Genomic DNA, 20,434 nt, shown 5'->3' on the forward strand with positions numbered 1-20,434 from the left:
TGTAATTTAAAAGTAAACTTTTGGAAATCATTTTGCCCCTAAAATGAAATATGTGGTCTCGCTGAGCTAATTCTCATATTTGTGTGAGCTGAAGGGAGTGAAATTCTAAAAGTGTCAGTAAGATTGGTGGAAATGTGTTTTGGATATGAAGGCAGTCCAGGGGAGCACTTTTCTTCCTGGGAGGGATCTGCAGAGGACTTCTTAAAGCTGATGCACAGACACTGACATCCTCTGTTAGAGAGCCTCCCTCCAGGTAAATCCACTGTAACTACATCATGGGTAAACAAAGAGACATTTTGGAGAAACTGTCTGGGACCCTTCAGATCCGTAACGTGCTCCTCCGCCAGGCTCTGGCAGAGTGCCTGGGGACCCTGATTCTGGTGGTGAGTTCACTTTTCTCACGGGGTGCTGAAGAAATCTTTTTATTCAACTTAGGGAAAGAAATTATTGCATAATGTACGTAGCGTTTACTTTTCTTCTCAGAAAATCGTTGGCTCAGTGTGAAGTTTAATTAGATATGCAAGCAGTGATAACTGGAGGGAAGCGTAAATTTAAGAAACTGGTTATGTTTGCTTTCTGGTGTTAATTTTTGTGGCTTTTTTTTTGTTTGTTTTGTTTTAGTCCTTTGTCAGATATCCTTGTTAGTTTTGGTCACATCTAGTCATCGCCATCCTGTTACTACATGTCAAGTTTTAGTCAGCTGAGTATTTTAGTTGAACTTTTTTTTTTTATGAAGTAAACCTCAACCATTGTAGCCTCCGGCAGTTTCAACCGATGAAAACTCTTGATATTTTAGGAAAATCAGTAAAAACTGGACCTCTCCCACACTTCTCGGACAGCCGATTCTATTCTTTTTCTTAACTGACATGCACATTTTAGTGACTCAGTTCATATTTTTATTATTCATTTTGTTTGTCTGTTGAATCTAGTTTTTTATTACAATCCAATTGATCGGAAAATAAATATTGATTAAAAACTAAGATAACAAAAAAATATTGACGTAATTTTTTTTTTTGCCTCAGCCGTTTACGTTGCATATATCATTCCTAAAAAAAAAGAAAAAGAATCAACAACTGCAATGACATCTTTTTTTCAAATCACAAAATAATCAATAACATGATTTGAATACACTGATTATTCGTGGCCTGTGTCACTGAGTTGAAAAGCTACTTTAAATTGCCTGAGATGCGGTGAAATCTCCGTATATGAAACGTGTATATGACGCTAAACCAGCCACGTGAGGGCAACACACACGTCCGACATCAGGGAGATGACAACAAACATTCTCAATAATCTCAGCAAGTTAACGAATCAAAAGCCCCTCACAGCTTCGCCGCTCAGAAACAGGAAAGAGAGGAAATGATCTTTCGAGAAATTCCCGGGGGATTTGGTTTTCTTCTTGTCGAACATGTTTGTGCAGAGAGAGAGGTGAGGATGCTATCACGCTGCCAAGACTTTAGCTTTCATTTGATGGCAAAACTGTTGTTGTTGGGTGTTTTTATATATATATATATATATATATATATATAAAGTTCTCCAGATCTTCCTTTCACGAGACAGATTTAATGTTCAAAGAGAATTTTTGTCGTAAAAAGGTAAAGAAAGTTTAAATGCTCTCTTGTCATTAAATGGCTCCTCCGTTAGATGTCTGAGTCAAAGAAACCGAATATTTTTAATTTCATTCTTGAAGTTGAAGCACCAAAGGCAACTTCATCAATTATTCCCTGAATTCATCTCCTTCAAATTACACACACACACACACACACACACACTGAACCCTATTACTTAATATCCATATTCCTTACTGAGGAGAACACTTCTTACAGCAGCATAAGCGGTCCCAAATGAGACCTATTTAAACTGACTGGGAAGCTGCGGGATTCTTTGAAATGAAAAGAAAATGACTTGAAAGGCGGCGCAAAATAACCTTGTTAAAAACGACCTTTCTCCTGTTTCTCCTGGTAACCCACAAACAATAATATGAGGAGAGGGCACCAGCGGTGAAGCGCCAGGCCATTTGTTATTCTGATCTCTCGCCGTGAGCGATCTGTTAATTTCACGAGGCCTTTTTCTCTGCTGGCACCGGGTCCTCGGCGCGGGGAGTCTCCGCAGGTGGAGTCAGATCTGGGACCGCATCAACAGTCCCACCCAAAACATACATATGACCTGCGAGGTCAGCAAGACACACCCCGGACCAGAGGAAAAGCAAGGCTCAGTTAGACGCCTGACCCCAGGTCAGCGCACTGCGGGCCTTTATTATTCTCTTTGATGTATTTCTACAACCGTCTGTCAACAAAAACAACTTCATCTGGGTGTTGTTTTGACAGCACGTTTCTGGTTGGATTTTAAAGAAGTAAAACAACAACAACAACAACAAAAACCCTAGAATATTCCACACCCCTCCTCCAGCCAGGCCGCTTCCAGCTCACATTAACAAATCAAAAACAAAAGTCTCAGCTGAGATGACGTTGAATATGGTGTCACTTTGAAGTTAACCTTTGACCTTTTGGATATGAATTGCTTCATTATTTGGTGTCATCAGGATATTTTGTTGAATTTTGTAAGAATTGGCATGTGAATTCTAGATCATGACCATGAATGCCCATTGATGATGTCACAGTAACCTTTGACGTTTAAACTCTAACGGAGTCTCGGTGAACATTTGACATTAAGATACGGCGCTCCAATGAGGTCAAGGTCACAGTGACCTCTGACCAGCCTAAATCTTGTCAGGTCATCAATGAGTCCAACTGGAGCTCTGCGCCAGACTGAAGAAATTTGCTCAAGGCGTTAACGAGATATTGTTTTCTGGTGAGGTAACAGTGACCTTGACCTTTGACCTCCAAAAGCTTCCCTTTCATGGTGAAATCCAACTGGATTCAAGTGGACACAAACAACATTAAGACCACGCAGGAACAGAAAAAAAGTGAGATTTTAAAAGTGTCCAGAACTTTTATCAGGTTTTCCCCTCCCTTATCCAGATGTTTGGATGTGGTGCCGTGGCGCAGCTGGTGCTCAGTGACGGGTCACATGGCACGTTCCTCAGCGTCAACTTTGCTTTTGGACTCGCCGCAACTTTGGGCATCCTGGTCAGCGGACAGATCTCAGGTGAGCGCACACAGCGTTTACCTGACCTGATGATGCTGCGGTGATGTCACAGGCCTCAGCTGTAACGATGTGGTTTTCTGTTCTGGCTGTCTTCAGTCTAATTACCCTCTAAAGAAATAAAAGGATTATCTACGACGGGTGGGACTAAATATTGATTATGCACTCATTTTTGATTGTTCCTCTTCCAATATGATATCAATCCAGTGTTTTTGCGGACTGACGCAACAAAGCCTCTGAAGAGGAGAGTTTTCATCTCCAAGGAAACATTAAGAAAAGAGAAAATCTTTCTCAAGGAAAATAAAGTCTTTTTTTAGATGCATCATCACACGGGGTTCAAAAGACAGTCGGTTACCAAAAGCAACCCTGAAATGTTTGAATCAGCAGAGACATTTGTAGCAAAATATTACGTTTGCTAGATACGAAAACAATAGCATGAGGCTTGGGCGCTTCGGCTCCACAAGGACATCATCTAGGAGCAGCTGCGAGATAGACCGCATCCCTGGAGTCCCAACAGCGGTGGTGCTGGCAGGGGAAGTTGGCTATGGATGAGACCGTAGGAGATGAAGGAATCAATGACCCCGCGAGGGCCGGATAGCAGTGAGACGAGAGCTGCACACCCAACTTCCCCTCAGCTTCATTTGTATCTGCAAGCTCAGTGTCAACAGGGATCGGTGGAGATCTTGAAGGCTCATAAGACATCGTTATTTCTCAACCATGATTTTTCACAATTTCTTCAGTCGCTTTACTCTGAGGGTGCAACAAACCGACCGTACAGATGTTGGGGTCGGTAACCATTGTTGTCAGGAATTTGTCTTTGCCGTCAATTCCAGGCTAGTACACGACGATCAGCCCTTAATTTGAGGAGCAGTTGAGAAAATCTCTCTGTGAGGCGCAACAATCATTTGCATCACTCTCACGAAGCACCGATCATTCAAAAACTGCTTCCAGAGGACTCAGCTTTTTTTTTTTCCCCCCAACCTCCATCAGTGAATCATTATTATTGACAGCCTGACAGGCGCTAAATATCACCAAAAGGTAAACTGGCAGTTATCTAAAATGCAGTATTTACCACACTGATGTGTTTGCCAAACAAATGACAGGAAGAGGCTGCAGCGGAAGCAGGAGAGGAGGCAGCAGATCGAAGAATGAAAAGTTTAAAAGCTACACATACGCAGAGGGATGGGGGCACTTAACCCTTAACTGGGAAGCTATGTGGGCTATAATTGAAAGGAAAGTGAACGAGTCATTTCTCAATCCAAGTATCCGCTGTCAAAAGCAGCAAAGCTACAAAGGGTTCTGCAAGTTCACTCATGCTCACTTCTTCAGTGCCTTTAATGAGGCTGTCCCCCTCTAATACACAGCTGCAGCCGAGAAAATGAGTCTCTATAATTAGATAGCGCCTATCACATGAGGAAGGTATGAATACAACAAGCAGGCGCCCACGAGCGTGCCCTCTTCTGCCTTCAAGGCTAGAGAGAAGAAGACTTTTCTGAATCCTCCAATTTAATTTGTGTCACAAAGACTGTCCATCCTAACAGAAACCAAGATAACTAATGTGCTGCAGAGCGGCCTGCATTGTAGTGGAGCAGAGATAAAGCAGCCTCCATGCATTTGTTTTCCCAAGGTGCATCACATAGAATCTGATCATGGAGAGATGCACAGAAGTAAACCGAGGCTTGCTTTCCCCCCACATCTGTAGGTGGCCACCTGAACCCAGCTGTGACCTTCACGCTGTGTTTACTCGGGAGAGAACCTTGGAGGAAGTTCCCATTGTTCTTCTTCTTCCAGACTCTCGGAGCCTTCCTGGGTGCAGCCATCATCTTTTGCATGTATTTCGGTATGTAAAGATAATCAGCATAATAAGTTAGAAGAAAGCACACAGTTATTCTTAGATACATTGTCTTCTCAGTGTTAAACTTAACAGGGTGTAGGAGGTGACAAAAGCTTCCTGGACCCCAGGAGACAGAGACGATTATGAACCTTCTGTGTACTCGGATAACACACCTAGAACACATGATGGTTCTGTTTTTTAATTCGGTAAAAACTACAACCATCTTCTCAACTTACTGCTGTGCTGTACGTTTGCACAACAATCTCCCTTGAGTAAAAAAAAGCAAAACAAAACAAAACTGTATACTTCCACACAGGAAGTTGTGATGTCCAGCTAAGGTTCCTCACTGATGGGTTAATAATCAAAAGTTGGAGTGGAGGTGCAAAGTTTTTTATTTCAAGCACTGTGACCCCCCAGCAAGAAGGTTGGAGCCCCGGCTGGAGCACGGGGTCTTTCTGTGTGGAGTCTGCATGTTCTCCCTGTACCTGTGTGGGTTCTCTCTGGTACTCCAGCTTCCTCCACAGTCCAAAGACATCAAGAGGGGACCAGGTTAATCCAGACTCTAAATTGACCGTAGGCATGGCTGGGAGATTGAATGGTTGTCTGTGCTGACCTGTAACAGGAAAAGCAGTAGAAAATGGATGGATGGATGGATGGATGGCCCTCAGAAGGGATGATTATTTAGTTCAGCATTTGTTTTGAGTAAAATCATGAAGCCAAGCTTGTTGCAAATATTCTTCAACATTAAGATCAGCCAATAGATGTGTAGAACACCCTGTGACACATGCAGGCTGAACTAACTACTTCCTGTTAGCCTACTTTGCTATCTTGAACGTTGATGGGTGTTAAATCGTGCAGCTCCTCTGGACTTGTCGGATCAAATGGATCAAATTCTGGAGGTGAAAGTGATGAATTTCACTGGGTTGTATGATGCTCAAAACAATATGTCCACTGTGCTACAGTTACAAAACAAACTATGAAGCATGCTAACACTGGAGATGGCTACATCTGTTTAGCCCTCTGGTAACCTGGATATCAATAACTATGTAGCTCTTTTAGAAATCCCCAGTGGATCAAAGTCTGATATTAAAAATTGTATTGTGTAATTGTATTGTATGAAGTTCAAAGCAATTTATCCATAGTTTGATAGCCGCATCAATAACGACAGAGTCATTTAATGGTAGCCCTGGCTACATCCAGTTAGCCATCTGCTAACTTGAATATGGATAAATAAATGGAGGGCTCCTCTAGACTTTCCACATGTTGTCAGACAAGTGGAACCACTTGTGATGCTCATAATAATTTATCCAAGTTTGTAGCCTCAACAGTAACAACAGCGTAGTGCAATGGTGGAACTGGCTACTTTCAATTAGCTTCTCTGCTAACTTGGATGGAGATGAATAATTTAATTGTGCAGCTCTTGCAGACTTTCCAAATGTTGTCAGTCCAAAATGGATCAAATTCTGACAGAGAAAAGAATCACTCCTCTGTTTCACACTCATTCTTTCTCAGTGCGTTAGTTTCTCAAGTCTTTTTTGGCTTCAGCGAAAAACAAAAAAATCCAGTAAATCATTTGCGTTGGAGGCAAAATTAGAACATACCCCTGATGAGTCATCAAACTTTTACAGCAGGAGGAAAAAAGACAGCGGAGCTGATTTTTTTGACACATATTTGGATTATAACCAGACATGAATTAACAGTTAACACAGAGACACAGGAGTAAAAGTGAGGGAATATAATTTTTATTTCATGGGGCCTCTAAGAAAGTTCCATGAGGGGAATCTCCTACCGACGCCATGATGTCGATCTTCTCTCACAGCCGACATCCTCGCCGTGCTGCCAACATTCTCACGCTTGACTGGTTTCTCAAGTCGGTCCTTAAGTCTCTATAATGCATTGGTGTGTTCATCCATGCTTTCATGTTACTGTTTATGTGTTCATATCATGTCTTGATTCCCCGTGTGCAATGTGAAAATATGTTTATTTGTTTGACAATCTGTGTGTGCGTGTTGCTGTGGCCTCTATATGTATATTCTCTTATTTGCGATGCTTGTATGCGGGGATATCTTCATGCTTCCCCCAACCCCCATCAGATGCACACGGCTGCTGCATTACTGCTGCACTATAAGAGAGGGAGAAGAAGAAAGTGTATTGCCAAGCATTTCCCTGTTTGCACTCGCTGTCAACTAATTTTAGAATTGAATCTATTAAACATACATCGGTTATTAAATTATGTGACTGCAATAGAAGCTCTAAATCTGAGTGTTTTATCCTGACCTGAAATGGATGCATATCCTAACTCAGTTGAATTTTCAGACTTGTTTCTTATACTTACACATAAAAAAAAAAAAAAAAAAACAGAAATAACAGAAGAAATCTCTGCAACCCTCCACCAGATGCACTGTGGGAGTTTGGCCATGGGGAGTTGGTTGTGGAAGGGAAGAATGCCACAGCTGGGATTTTTGCCACTTATCCATCCGAACATCTCAGCCTGCATAATGGACTCCTTGATCAGGTATGATGAACTTGATTCAATACTTCACCTCCAGTCGTGCTCGGCAGGAGTTGCGACCGTGTTTTGTGGGTCACAGCAACCTCGAGCTGTCATGACACGAGCAGTTGTGTTCCCATCAGTGGGTTTTGATGTGTATTTTCAAGTATTGCATTGTAAAAGATTAACGGAAACAGCAACAACAAAAAAAAAAAACAACCTTTGAAAATGAAAAGTATATGGATGGAAGATGGAAGTGCCATTTCCTTGACCTCACTGACATGCTGTTTCCTGCTCCCTGAGTCCTTCTAGATATTCCCGAACATGCAGGAGCCGCTCAAATGCGAGGACGCATTCTTTCATCCTTCCTCAGAGTGATTTACAAGAATTTACCACCATCGTTTCACGTTTTTGTTCATTCTCGCTCAGACACAAACAAAATCCATCGGTAGTTGTTGTCTAACAGATTCTGCCTTGTTTATGACTTTGAAGACATTTTCAGCTTGAATACATAAATTACATTTAAAAATGTATATTCACTGTGCACTTGATGAGGTTAAGATTTGACAGAAATCATGATTGTGCAGCTCGTTTACTTGTTTCCATGGTGATGGGAAGTCTTACTCAGCAGCTCTGCCATATGCAAAAAGTAGAGAAATTTAAAGTGAAAATGTGTGAAGGTTCCAGCGTGACACACCGTGACCTCAACCCTGGACAGGATGCAACGTGGCCGCGAAAGCATTTCAAAAGTTTGCTTAAAAATTTCCTGAAAAGACGAAGAATCACCTCGACCTTTGACACCAAAATCTAATGTGACCATCGCTGAGTCCACGCAGACGTTTGTGCAAAATGAGTAGAAACTCCCTGACGGCGTTCCTGAGATGTTCACCACAGGATGGAAAGACTGAGCTGCTCCAAAAGAACTCAGATTTGCGTCACGTAGCTCACCTGAGGTAAAGCACCGTAGGGAGCCAGGTTGTAACCCAGACAAAAGCTTCAATCCATCTAAAATAATTTCTCTGAACACGATTTCAAGACTTGTTCCTCAAACAGCATTTTGTAGCTCAGTTTTAAATCCTCTTGGCCAGTAGTATAGCCCTGTTGCATGTGGACTGATCTGAACCAGATCCACTGAGTGCATGGCTGTGTGGCAGATCTGTGGGTCCCCAGCTGGCGTGTTGCAACCTTGCGAGTGCAAGTAGAGAGAATTAGAAGTGAACGTGTGTAGCGTCACGGCCTCACGGCAGGTACTCTAACAGTAGTTCCATACCGTCCGGGTTAGCAGAAGCTATTTCTGAAGCAAATAAAGGTCTGGATAAGTATGCAGTAGGTTATGAAATGAATGAGCTGTCACTTTATGTATAAAAAAAAAAAAAATCCAATTTTATGTTATTAAAAGGTCGCAGTCACATTGATTATTCTCAGTAACAATTACATATTGAGCAGCAGGCGATTGAGAAAGTTAACTTCGCAAAGTTCCTAAGGATATTAATTAAACTGTCACGGCAGCACGTGACCACAGCTGCCTCACGTGCAAGATCACGGGCTTCCCCTGCTGTCCTAAACTGGCTTGAGTATCAACAACGTAAACTTGTAAGATTGTGTTTGAGGTTGTGTTTCAGTGCTAACGGATTTTCTGGAGTTTTCATATTTTTCATTCATTGTTTTCTGGTTAAGTGGCGCTATTTTGTGTGATGGAAACCTACAAGTTATCCTCGAATGTTTTTTTATCACTAAAATTGTGTTATTCTCATATACAAACAAATAAATGATATTCAAAATTATGGTTTGTACGATGAAATCCTCTGAGCCTCTCCACGGAGAAACTAGAAAGTCTGCACTGTGGCCGCCCGCCTCAGTGACCTGTGACCACTGAGATCTTTCTAGTTCATCCTCGGGTACCAGTGGACATTTGAAGAACTGTCCTCTAGCGATTCCTGTGACATCGTGACGGAAACATGGATGAACAACCTCAGAACATGCAGCATCTGGCCAGCGGTGGCAGAGGCGTTCTTGTCACGCTGAAATAGTCAAAACTCTCTCTCCGATCTGTTCAAACTGCTCTCACAGTGATCAAATTAATCTGACTCACTACTTGTTCCTCTTCTCCATCTCAGATTATTGGCACTGCCGCGTTGATCATGTGCATCCTGGCCATAGTTGATCCACACAACAATCCCATCCCTGGAGGTCTGGAGGCGTTCACTGTCGGCCTAGTGGTGTCGGTCATCGGCATGTCGATGGGGTTTAACTCCGGCTATGCCATCAACCCAGCCAGGGACCTGGGGCCGCGCATCTTCACCGCTCTGGCAGGCTGGGGCGCAGAGGTTTTCATGTGAGTCCGTTTGAAACATTCACCTTGAGACGACAAAGGGACATCGTGAGAGGGCCGGTAGTGGAGGAGGGCGCCCTATAACCAGACAGCATCACAAATATTTTTATTTCATTTGGACCAACTTCAGTAATTACAACAATATTTGAACATATTTTAATTATAACAACACCAATGCATTATGTTTTCCTATTTTTGCATCGCAGCGCAAACTCCTACTGGTTCCTTGTGCCCATCTGCGGCCCATTTTTGGGTGCCGTGATGGGCGTGATGATGTACCAGCTCATGATTGGATGCCATCTGGAGGGAGAAGCTGCCGAGAAGCAGATGAGGGAGGAGGAAGAGGAGGAGAGGTCCAAACTTTCCAACGTTCCAACCAACCAGGAAGCGTGAACTTGTCTGAACTCCTGTGTGAAATGATGTGATTCTTGCGTATGCTAATTCCTCTGTCTTATCCAGCTCATCTGCCCTCCGTCCTCTTGTCACAGATTCGAAGTTTCCTTGAAGTTTGTCACATTTTCCAGTGTCCCCCCCCCCCTCAACACCAGTATGTGTTTCGTCTCTTCTTCAATTACAAAACTATTTGCTTCCTGCTGCGTGTTTGACAAGACAAATCCATCAGCTCTTGAGACAAAAGGCTAAATAAAACGGTTTCCGTTGAAGGGCTTCTTGAAAGGTGCCTTGTTTATTTCACTTCATCAGAGCAAATAACGGCCTCTCCTCCTCTTCTCTCCCACCACCTCCTTCACTTGCATCCTATATTCTACATTCCTTTTTGTGTTTACACTCGTTAACACCGTGTTGTACGTGCTGCCTGATTTTTTACTTAAATAAAATACCTTGAGAGGGGGAAAAAAAACAGTGGGATTCCATCTGTTACTCAAAAAAAAAAAGCAGTTTGCTCCGACAATAATCCCACTTTCTGATATTTGCTTTTCCTGAGGCGTCGCTTTCTACATCTCGAACGGATTCACTTCTCAAAATGATGTATGTGCTGATGTCGCATTTAACACATTCATCAGTCAAAATGTGTTTTTCGTCTTGTTTGTACAGTTGAGTGATGGAGCCTAAATGGACGTTTCCCCCAAAAAACTCACCGAAGATCGGAGCGTGACGTGTAACATCACGATGAGTTTTGCCGCCTTTTTGTTTTTTTTGTTTTTTGTTTTTCTCTTTTTGGCAACTAGAAGCTTGAAGCCTCCTTTGCACTGCACTTTGCACTCCTCCGCTCAGCAGTGCAGGTTCATGTATTCTGGTTTTGTAAAGCCCCATTGCGTAGCATATTTAGCTTAATCTCAGCATCAGCGGAACTTTTTAAGCGACACCGTTTGTTGCACAAGGATGGGAAAAAAAAGGTTTTATCCGTCACAGAGAGAAGAGAGACTCGTGTCACTTGACCCGCGTGTCTAACACGGTCAGTATAGCTGCTCCAATTGATTCCAGCGATTCACCGCAATGGTCGACGCTGTGTTAGGCCTCACGAATGGACTCTGTAATTCAGTCCTAACAGTTTCTACATCACTATGATGCTGCACTGACTTAGGAATTAAGGAGAACTTTTATCACCCCTGTTTCAATTACTATGCTGGTACTATTTGAGCTGAAACTGCCTCTAGCTTGGAGAGCTGCATTCAGGTACAAGGAGCCGGCTCAGAATTCTCAGTGCAGGACAGCGCAGGACATAAATGATGGAAGCTGAGAGGGGAACAAGATTTGAGGTCGATGTAAACGTGCTTCTCCTCTGCCTCAAAATCCTTTGTTTCCTTTACAAGCTTGAAATTTCAAAATGTGAACATCACTTTTTCTAACCTTCCAACCATTAGCAAAGGCTACTAGGACAAAAAGGAGTAGTACTTCTGCTTTAATGAGGGAGAAGGCGAAGTGTAGTATCGGCTTAATTGAAACTTTTCTGCAAAAAAAACCCCCAAAAAACATGTCACACACATTACATGAGACTATATTGTAAGTCCTGTGAGTCTTAATACATTCATGGAGGAGATATTTTCAAAAGTAGTTAAATTATTTCACAAAATTCTCAGCCCAGCTCTGCCATTTTAACAAGCTCAAAGCAAGAAGTTGTGGTTTAAACTGAGCAGAAGATGGAACTCAAGTAGCAGGCAAATGGTGACATCTGACACGTTTTAGCCACCTCCCAAACTTTGAATGTGCCCCTTTCGGTCTGGAGGGCCTCAGGTGAGCGTTAGAAATTGGATCTTTATTTGAGAGAGCACTAAGGACAAAAAAAAGGCAAAGTAACACTCCCACAAGCGTCACACAACAGAGAGCAGACAGAATAAAGCGACACACGTGCACATCCGGAGCTCATGTCACAAAACCAACGTGTTTCACATCCGTCAGCGCTCAGCTCCCATTACTTATCCGCGCCGCGAATGTATATTCTGCATCAAAATAACAGTTGTGACATTTTTAGGGACTGGAAAAGAATATCAATCCATCAGATCTCACAAAGGCTTAAACTTCAGAGACAGGCGTTTGACATTTGGAGTCCCTCTTTGGCATGACCTTTGCAGCCGATGACAAAACATATCTGGTGTCAATCTAACCATTTGCCTCTGAAATTATAATTTCCCCTCCTGTTGACTTGCAGAGGAGAAACAGTAAGGAGAGGCAGTCACAGCAGCGGAAGGGAAATCTGTTGATCTGAAATAGAAGAAAGCAAACCTGAACATGCTTCCTCATTACCTATGCGCTGAAGTCAGGCTGCCAAGGATGCTGGAAGGTATGGAAGACATGAAAATAGTGTGCTTGCATATGACAACACAAGAGGAAGCTACAAGAATAATAAAATAACTCAGTTCACTAATTAACACACGTACTTTTTCCTGACCCAAATGAATGGAAACATTCTTTATATGGTACAGTATAACAACATGTGCCCACGAACGTAGGTGTTTGAACAAAGGGAATATTACATACTCTGTTCTGCCTGTCCTTGAAGTTGCGCTACGCTTGTCCAGTGCTACAAAAACTGGTTGAGCCACAGCGCCACTACGTGGCAGACGAGTGAATTACAACAGTCGTGAGGAGTATTGTCAATAAGTCTCACTGTACCAAACACTGAAACACCTCTTGAACATCTCTCTTATTGGATTTGTGACCTCTTTTTTTTGTACAATAGCACACTTTATTAGCCTCCATCATTTCAAAATCACATTTTCTAGGAGAAAAAAGAGCCAAATTAAATAAATACAAATTTTGTATATGATAGATGACCAATATAATAAAAAAAACACTTTTTTCTCATTTTTTAAAATTCTATTCAGATTTCACCATATAATTCAAAGGTAAAGTACAAACAAGATAATAAGAACATATTGATATAAATACAATATAATATTAATATATGCAAAATAGCATAAAATACCCTGAAACTAATAAATTCTTCTTTTAATTAACCTATCATTGTTAATCAGCCCTGGTCCCGTGTTGATCAATTCAGTTTTCTTTTTTAATCTGAGTCTGAATAAATATAGTTGCTATGTGCTCGGGCTTGTTAAACATTTATAAGCCACATTTGACCAAATGTAGGGGGGGGGGGGGATATTGTACTGTTTCATATAATTAAAAAAAAATTTAAGATATCTATCAAAAATGTATGCTGAGTGGAGAAAAGCAGCAGTTCGCAGCACTGCAGCCAGTGTTGTGTTCACTGATTCATGTGTCTCGCAGGTTTGCTTGTGCGTGTTTATCAAAACCATGGTGCGCAATGATTCTGATTCCAGTGACTGAAGCAACTTACGACAAATTCCTATCTGTTCCGGTCTTAAAATACCGTTACGGATTAAGCCCCGCCCACATCTGTATCAAACCACACACAAACTTCCGGGTAGGATTACGGATACAGATGATGAAGTAGGTTGAGCAGACAGATTTAGAGACGCGGATAAATGCGCACTTTCTCATCCATAGCTTTTACAGAATCCTTCAGACAAACAAATCAGCGTTACTGACGTGATGGCAGAGGAGAAAAAAAGGGGCCGCCATATTGTCCTGCACACTTGCACGAGGGAGGTGAAGGGTGGCTTCCTGCAGCTGAAGTTACTGCTTCAGTTGGTCCCGAACACTAGGGTTGTCTTTTAAAATAATGTTCAGTTCATGACTGATGTGAATGATAACAGTGTTTTGCCCGTGACGCTCAACAAATTGTAATCGAAACATGCATGTGTGGTTCATGTGTCGATCGAATCGTATTACGATCCCGGGCAACAGGTTATTCCAGCAACTGACAGCAAGGAAGATAAGAAATGCACATTGTCTTCATGCACATTCGCCACATCACATCAAGATATGAATCAAATTAATGTCCTTCCTTGACCTCCTTCCATTGTCTTGCATCACAACATTTTGCACAATGGGTGACTGTAAATGCTTGTTTCCATTACCACACCGGCGTCCTGTAACGGAATGCGATCACACCAGGAAGGTACACGCCGACTGCACCACTCTGCAGATAAACACCCCGATTATTGCCTGCGCTCCAGATTTCATGCCACATTCTGATGACTCTGATTCAAGTCACAACACCCCTTTAAGCTAAGAGAGTGTCAGTATTTCATGCCATCTGGTTAGGAGGCTTGGGAATATATCTAAACTGTACGTAAACAACAGCCAGACACACTGAGTCGTACTACAGTGGAACTTTGTTTTCTTGAGTGGCACAGAATAAGAAGAAGTGAGTGATTGAAACCAGCCTCGGGCAATAACGTGTATGTTGTTCTCTCAGGTATTCACAAACGCTGTGAAGCAAGTTACTCCCCATATTTTCGATTTACTAGTTACTTTCATTGGAAAGTAAAGGTTTACCTGACTGTATTTCTTTCTGTATGGGTAATAATTTGAACACCAGTTACACTACTTAGTGTTACTTTCACCAAAAAAAACCCCCACAGATACGTATGTGGGTATAAAATTGCATAATTCACAGCCACGTTTTTGGATGTTTTTTTGTTTTTTTTTCCCCCTAAAAACATGGAAGAAGACGTGTTTTCTAAGACTCTTCAACTTGGCGGAATTTTCAGATTCATGAAGCGACGAAGAGAAACATGTAAACACAAGTGACTCCAATACGGCAACAGAGTAAAACGAGTTTTTAACCCTTTCCATCCCAGTCACAGCACCTGCAGTGCCTCATCGTAGATGAGCAGTCACCGGTGGAATAATTTACACCATTTCTTTGAATTCCTTTGCTTGTATACAATTACATATGGCGTATTTGTGTGCATGTATGTACGCGTGGTAATATTCCTGCTCATGAACTCATACAATGAAGTGAAAAACTAATGCGTGCAATCAGTTAACTAGAGTCAAACTCTGATTGGTGTCATGTGAGAAAGTATGGCAGCCTCAGGAATGAACCAGCGATTAGCTGGGTGTTTTCAGCGCCCCCCCCCCCCCCCCCCCCCTAAAAAGGTTTAGACTCACAAGCAACATTCAGTAACCTCAAGGATTTCTAAAGCAGAACAACTCAAAGTCACCGAAGCTCCAGGTTGGATTATAAATCTTCTGGGAGGGATTACAAAACCCCACAGACCAGGCTGAATACGGGAGCTTGTTTCCCTCAGTAAACCTGTTGACATTCCATTGCAAGATAAAGGTATCAGGAATAACATTTGGGTGGTAACGTTGTGCGTAGTCGCTGTAAAAAATTTGAGAGAAATTTTTACAAGAAAAGCATTAAATTACTCTGTAACTGCTTAAAAGTAACAAATGACTGATTTCTGTCACACGTTACCTCCAACACGGCTCACAAAGAGGTTATTTTCCCCTCCTGCATCACTTTTCTGCCACTCCAGAATGCACGGAGCCAGCCTCCAAAGTTTGACTGGAAGCAAACAGCGACTGACGTCGCTCAGGTATCCGCGAACACTTAGGTTTGAGCTGAGGCAGCTTTAACCTCTCCGGTTCCACCGGACACCTCTTGTTCTGTTCGCCTCTGCTCACTCACTGGAGCGACGCTTCGTTATATTTTGTCTGATTTGAGGTCAAATCAAATTCTCGGTGAATGACTGAGATCCCTGGGTAATATCGATGTGCATGACAGCCTGTCAAGGGAGAGTTTTGGGCGGTATTGTTGCAGTTGTTAGCTGTCAGTCGCCGTTAACTTGAAGCTAAACACATGTTGCTGGCTCTTTCTGCACTCAGGGTTTGCTGTGCAAAGAAGAAATGCAGGAGGGGGAAACTTGTGAGTCCGAGACACCTGTTTTTTGTGAAGATGTGCTTTTTGTGTGACATGCTGCTTGTATTTGCTCAGAAATTGCTCAATTTATTTTAAAAATTGTCCATCCCTCCTAACTGTGACCACGGCGAGCCAGCTACCATCGTCGGCGCCAGGTGGTTGGAGGCTGCGTCTTCTCGCAAGAAGCAGCTGTATCTTGGATTTTTTACATTCCTCTTTACATTCCATTCCAATTTCGACAAACACACGTTGTGCTGTGCATGTTGGTGCGGCGGTACACTGCCTTCCCTGAGCTGATATCACATGTTAACATGCCTCTGCTATGCGGTCGTCCCCCCACCTACATAAGGGTGCCTGCATTTCAAAATCGCAGCGATGCATCGTGACAAATGATATCATTGTTATGGCAAAAACACCACAACATATACACACACAATGAAAACTTATCAGGATGGTCTCTGGAGGAGGCGGCTCAACTGTTTTTTTTAACCGTAAATCAGATAACAATAATGGCGGCACAGCGTGAGCGCAAGTTCTCCCTGTGCCTGCGTGGGTTCTCCCACAGTCCAAAGACATCAAGAGGGGACCAGGTTAATCCAGACTCTAAATTGACCGTAGGCGTGGCTGGGAGAGCCAATGGTGGTCTGTCTGTATGTGTTGGCCCTGCCATGGACTGGTGACCCGTCCAGGGTGAACCCTGACTCTCGCCCGAAACCCGCTGGGATAGGCTCCACCCCCCACCACCCACCACCCTTAACGGGATAAGCAGTAGAAAAGGGAGGGATGACTGGATGTCACTTGTAAGAATGTCCTTGTACAAAATGTCCACGTCTTCATGAACATGCTTCCTCTGCCTGACTTTATGAGTGTGTGTGTGTGCGCCCGTCTATGTTTGTAACCTGACCCTGAACCTGCTGCTGTGTGCTTTAGTATACAATATAAACAGACATGTCGACATTTAAAGTGACACCAACAGGTAAAGACGTTCAGTAACTAATGGTGACCATGACATCATCGATTAACACATTTCAACACCCCAAATTATCCCGAAGGTTTATTGAACATGTCAGCAAATTCTTTAAAAACTGCACTGATCAAGAGCCTAAGTGTTTGATTTGTTATTGTTGAACATGGCTAGAGAATGGATGCTTGGTGACTGGCTTTTGCTTCTCTTTCATATCCAGTAAACAAATCTCTATCTTCAGGCAGTTAGATATTCTTCAAACTGGTTCTCTGACTGTAATTAACTGTCTCTCAGGGTAATACAGCATCTAAATTTACTTTCCATCACTCAGCAGTGAACTCAGCATTCCTTGTTTGATAGGTTCAACGGCGACAACCAAGTGTGTCACTTTTGAAGTGCAGGTGAGACATTTCCTTCATTTACAGGAGGATTAGAGAGACATTTGGGGACGGAGGGGAAATGAAGGAAATGCAAAAGGAATTTTTCTTCAAGAGAATGACAAGGATGTAAATTGTCGTCACAAAGCTCACGCCGCGGCTCACGTGATAACAATCCACCGAATGTTTGATTCACCATGTTTGAAGCAGCGCGGCCGTTTGGTGGTTGAGCAGGTCTGGCTCTGCCGCCACTTCTTGCTACTTGGGCGAAGGAGGCTGTTTGTGCTGTTGGTGTGTTTGTCTGTTAGCAGGATCGACCCGGGGGTGGAGAACAGACCCAAAACTGAACCTATAAACTTTGGGGTTATAAACGTAGATATGTTCATCTCATCTGGTCAACTTTATGCAGTATGACTGCATTTCTATTTGTTTTATAGACACAGACAGAAGGCTTAGGGCCTTCTACAGTGCACAGCCAACGTATAAACATTTAACAAGATATACAACTTTTTTAAATCAATGTCCCGGAGTGTAAATTATTTCCTCTGCTTTGATTTGTGATGATCAAAACCTCATGTTTTATGTCCAGTATGTTGGAGTCCGTGAAGTCAGTCATGCATATGCATGTGACTAAACAAATAAAGGAAAGAAGCATGAACGATTAATCAGTCAAGGTTTGACCTGGACGGTCTCCTTCTGGGACCCACATGAAGACCAATTCATGTGAAACGTTTGTCCAGAGGTAAAAGTGGGCCGTGATTAGTTGCAGCTCCTCTAGTAGGTAAGGATTTTGTCGTTCCATTGACCAAAGTTTTGAGGTGCTGCATGAAATCACTACGCCCAGCCAGGAAAGTAGTCCCAGCTATGTGTCTTATTCTGAAATCTCATAATTTTAAATCATTCCATAAATATTACACACCACCCAAGTTCCTGCCTGTTAAAAGGAAGGTTTCGTCGCCACTGTTGCAGGATGTGCTTGCTGATGGAGAATTGTTGGGTGGAGGTTCATTGAAGGAGCGTGGTACTGGACCTGCTCTACCTGTAAAGTGTCATGAGAGAACTTTTGTTGTGATTTGGCGCTATACAAATAAAGCTGACTTGGCTTGACTTGACTTACATTAAAGCAGGCGAAGACTGATTTGGATAAACTGTTGTATGCTTAAGCTTCCCAGCTATTGTTCATCGTGCTAAGCTGTCTCGCTGTCAGCTACTGTCTGTGGGTCTCCAAAGCAGCACAGAGGAGAGACGGGTCTCCATCTTCATGTCTGGCTCTGCGGAGGAGGAGCAGTAAGTGTATTTCCCAAAAGAATGGATGTGTTTCTTTGGTAAAACTCACTGTGGGACCATCTGTTAGCGTGCACAGTCGGTGCAGACTTTGCTTTTCATCCTGCACCCGCTGAAGATTCGGATGTGCGTGTCATGTATGACAAAAGACAGGCTCAGTAACTGCAGACATAATGACAGGAAGTTCATTATTCCCACGTGTCAACACAGGCTGACTGAAACGATGCAGACATATTTCGGATGTCTGCAAAGGTGAAGCTGTACAATGCAGCTGTGCAGTATGCAGCTGGATGATGTTTATGCATGTGATTGATTGTAATAACGACATGAATGATTTAAGGTCAATATGTACCTGCTCATTAGATCGTCTGTTGTGAGTTGCAGAACTACATTCTCCGCAGTGAGATTATCTGCTCCATCTTTGTTCCAGACTCAGAGGGTTGCATTCCTTGATTAACAAGTAATGTACCCAAGCAGCATGTTCATGGAATTTGAGCAATAAGCTCTGTTTTTTTAAAAAAAAAACACAACCTGTATGCACTTAATTGCTTTTGTGATTGATTTGTTTTATGATGTGTTATTACATTTAATTAACTCAATCAAATTAATCAAAGAGGCAGCCATCGTGTGTACACGAGCAGCTTAGGGCAAGTTCATGAAAGAACCAAATGATTCAGAGCGTTATGAAGAATGAGCCATAGATCGACCCGTACAAGCGACTGATGCCCCCTAGTGGCCATAGCAGTTATGACCACAAAAAAGTAGGAAGTCACATGACATGACAAAAGACAGAGAATCTTGCTCTCACTTCTTCTTAGGAAGAAAAAGAGTGACTCAGACTTTCGAGAGAACCATGCAGCCCTGCTACCAATTTCGCCATTATCGTTTTTTGTTTTTTTTTATGGCCTTGCGGGATTTTTTTTACGAAGCAGTCAAACAGCCAGGAATCTGCGATAAATCCTCCCTGCATGATCTTCACCCTCTGGAAATAAACCAGGCACTGGGGCGGAGAGTTCCTATTTAGTCAAGTTTTAAATAGGGACAGTTTGTCACTTTCTTTACTTCATTCTGTCTTTTTGAGGCATCTTGTAAATATTTGGTCCCGCTGTCGTGACCATCAGTGCTGACTGAAATACGACAACCAGAAATTCTTCATCTTGTAAACTTGACGGTGTTCATGCCTTGTGAGCACCAAAGTGGATTCACCACACAGAGAGGAAAAAAAATCTGCGTTATTTATTTCTCCAAGTTTGTAAAGTCAGATTGAATATTGATTGACTGCCTGGTAATGTTTTGATCGAATAGGCAGCGCGCAGAGGCAGTCCCAGTCGAGCGCTGTGAGGGGGTAGCAAGTAATTCAGCACATTTCCGTGAATTTAAGCTGCACTGAGGAAGTTTTGTGCGCTTTGTTATTTGAACAGAAATGCGATGACCTTGACATTCGATATCATCGCGGTGACTGTCTGTCCTTTGTGCTTTTCGCACTGTTACCAAAGAGGCTGTGTCTTGGCTGTCATGGTTGACTCTGAGGAATGACAGGGTTGAGCTCAGCCCCACCGCCTGCCAAAAACTGCATGTTGGTATGTAAACGTGGTCAAGGACCATGGCGGAAGTTGAAATGTTAGCATCAGATCCGGGAAGAAAGGAATGGTGTGATTGCTGGCGGCAGGCGATCTGGCTTGAGCGTCTCCAAAACTCCGACCTGCTGGGGATTTCCAGCTCAATCACCTCACAATCATCCGAAAAGAGAATAGAAACATCCAGAGAGCAGCCGGTCTCAAAGTTAAAAAGGAGTCTTTGTCTTTGTCTCGTTCCTTTGTCTTAATGAAAAGGCTGTGCGTGTTCTTGGCT

At 42.7% G+C, this 20,434-nt stretch overlaps 1 protein-coding gene across 1 annotated transcript; it reads left to right on the forward strand.

Annotated features, from left to right (window-relative positions):
* Positions 1–275: 275 nt before the first annotated feature.
* On the forward strand, positions 276–10,155 carry LOC147243696 (aquaporin-3-like). Its single transcript, XM_086188233.1, has 6 exons — positions 276–383; positions 2,982–3,108; positions 4,808–4,945; positions 7,336–7,454; positions 9,548–9,765; positions 9,969–10,155. Exons 1-6 carry the CDS (start codon positions 276–278, stop codon positions 10,153–10,155), a joined length of 897 nt encoding a protein of 298 aa, XP_086044359.1.
* Positions 10,156–20,434: the final 10,279 nt, after the last annotated feature.

Source organism: Aulostomus chinensis, chromosome 19, assembly GCF_037954235.1.
Source record: "Aulostomus chinensis isolate RoL2024-O1b breed Wild chromosome 19, RoL_Achi_v1.0, whole genome shotgun sequence".
In the NCBI taxonomy this organism is placed as follows: Eukaryota; Metazoa; Chordata; class Actinopteri; order Syngnathiformes; family Aulostomidae; genus Aulostomus; species Aulostomus chinensis.

Coding starts and splice junctions, on each gene's coding strand:
- LOC147243696 (XM_086188233.1), top strand. CDS start 276: ATGGGTAAACAAAGAGACATTTTGGAGAAACTGTCTGGGACCCTTCAG. Junction 384..2,981: donor TGGGGACCCTGATTCTGGTG/GTGAGTTCACTT, acceptor TCCCTTATCCAG/ATGTTTGGATGTGGTGCCGT. Junction 4,946..7,335: donor CATCTTTTGCATGTATTTCG/GTATGTAAAGAT, acceptor ACCCTCCACCAG/ATGCACTGTGGGAGTTTGGC.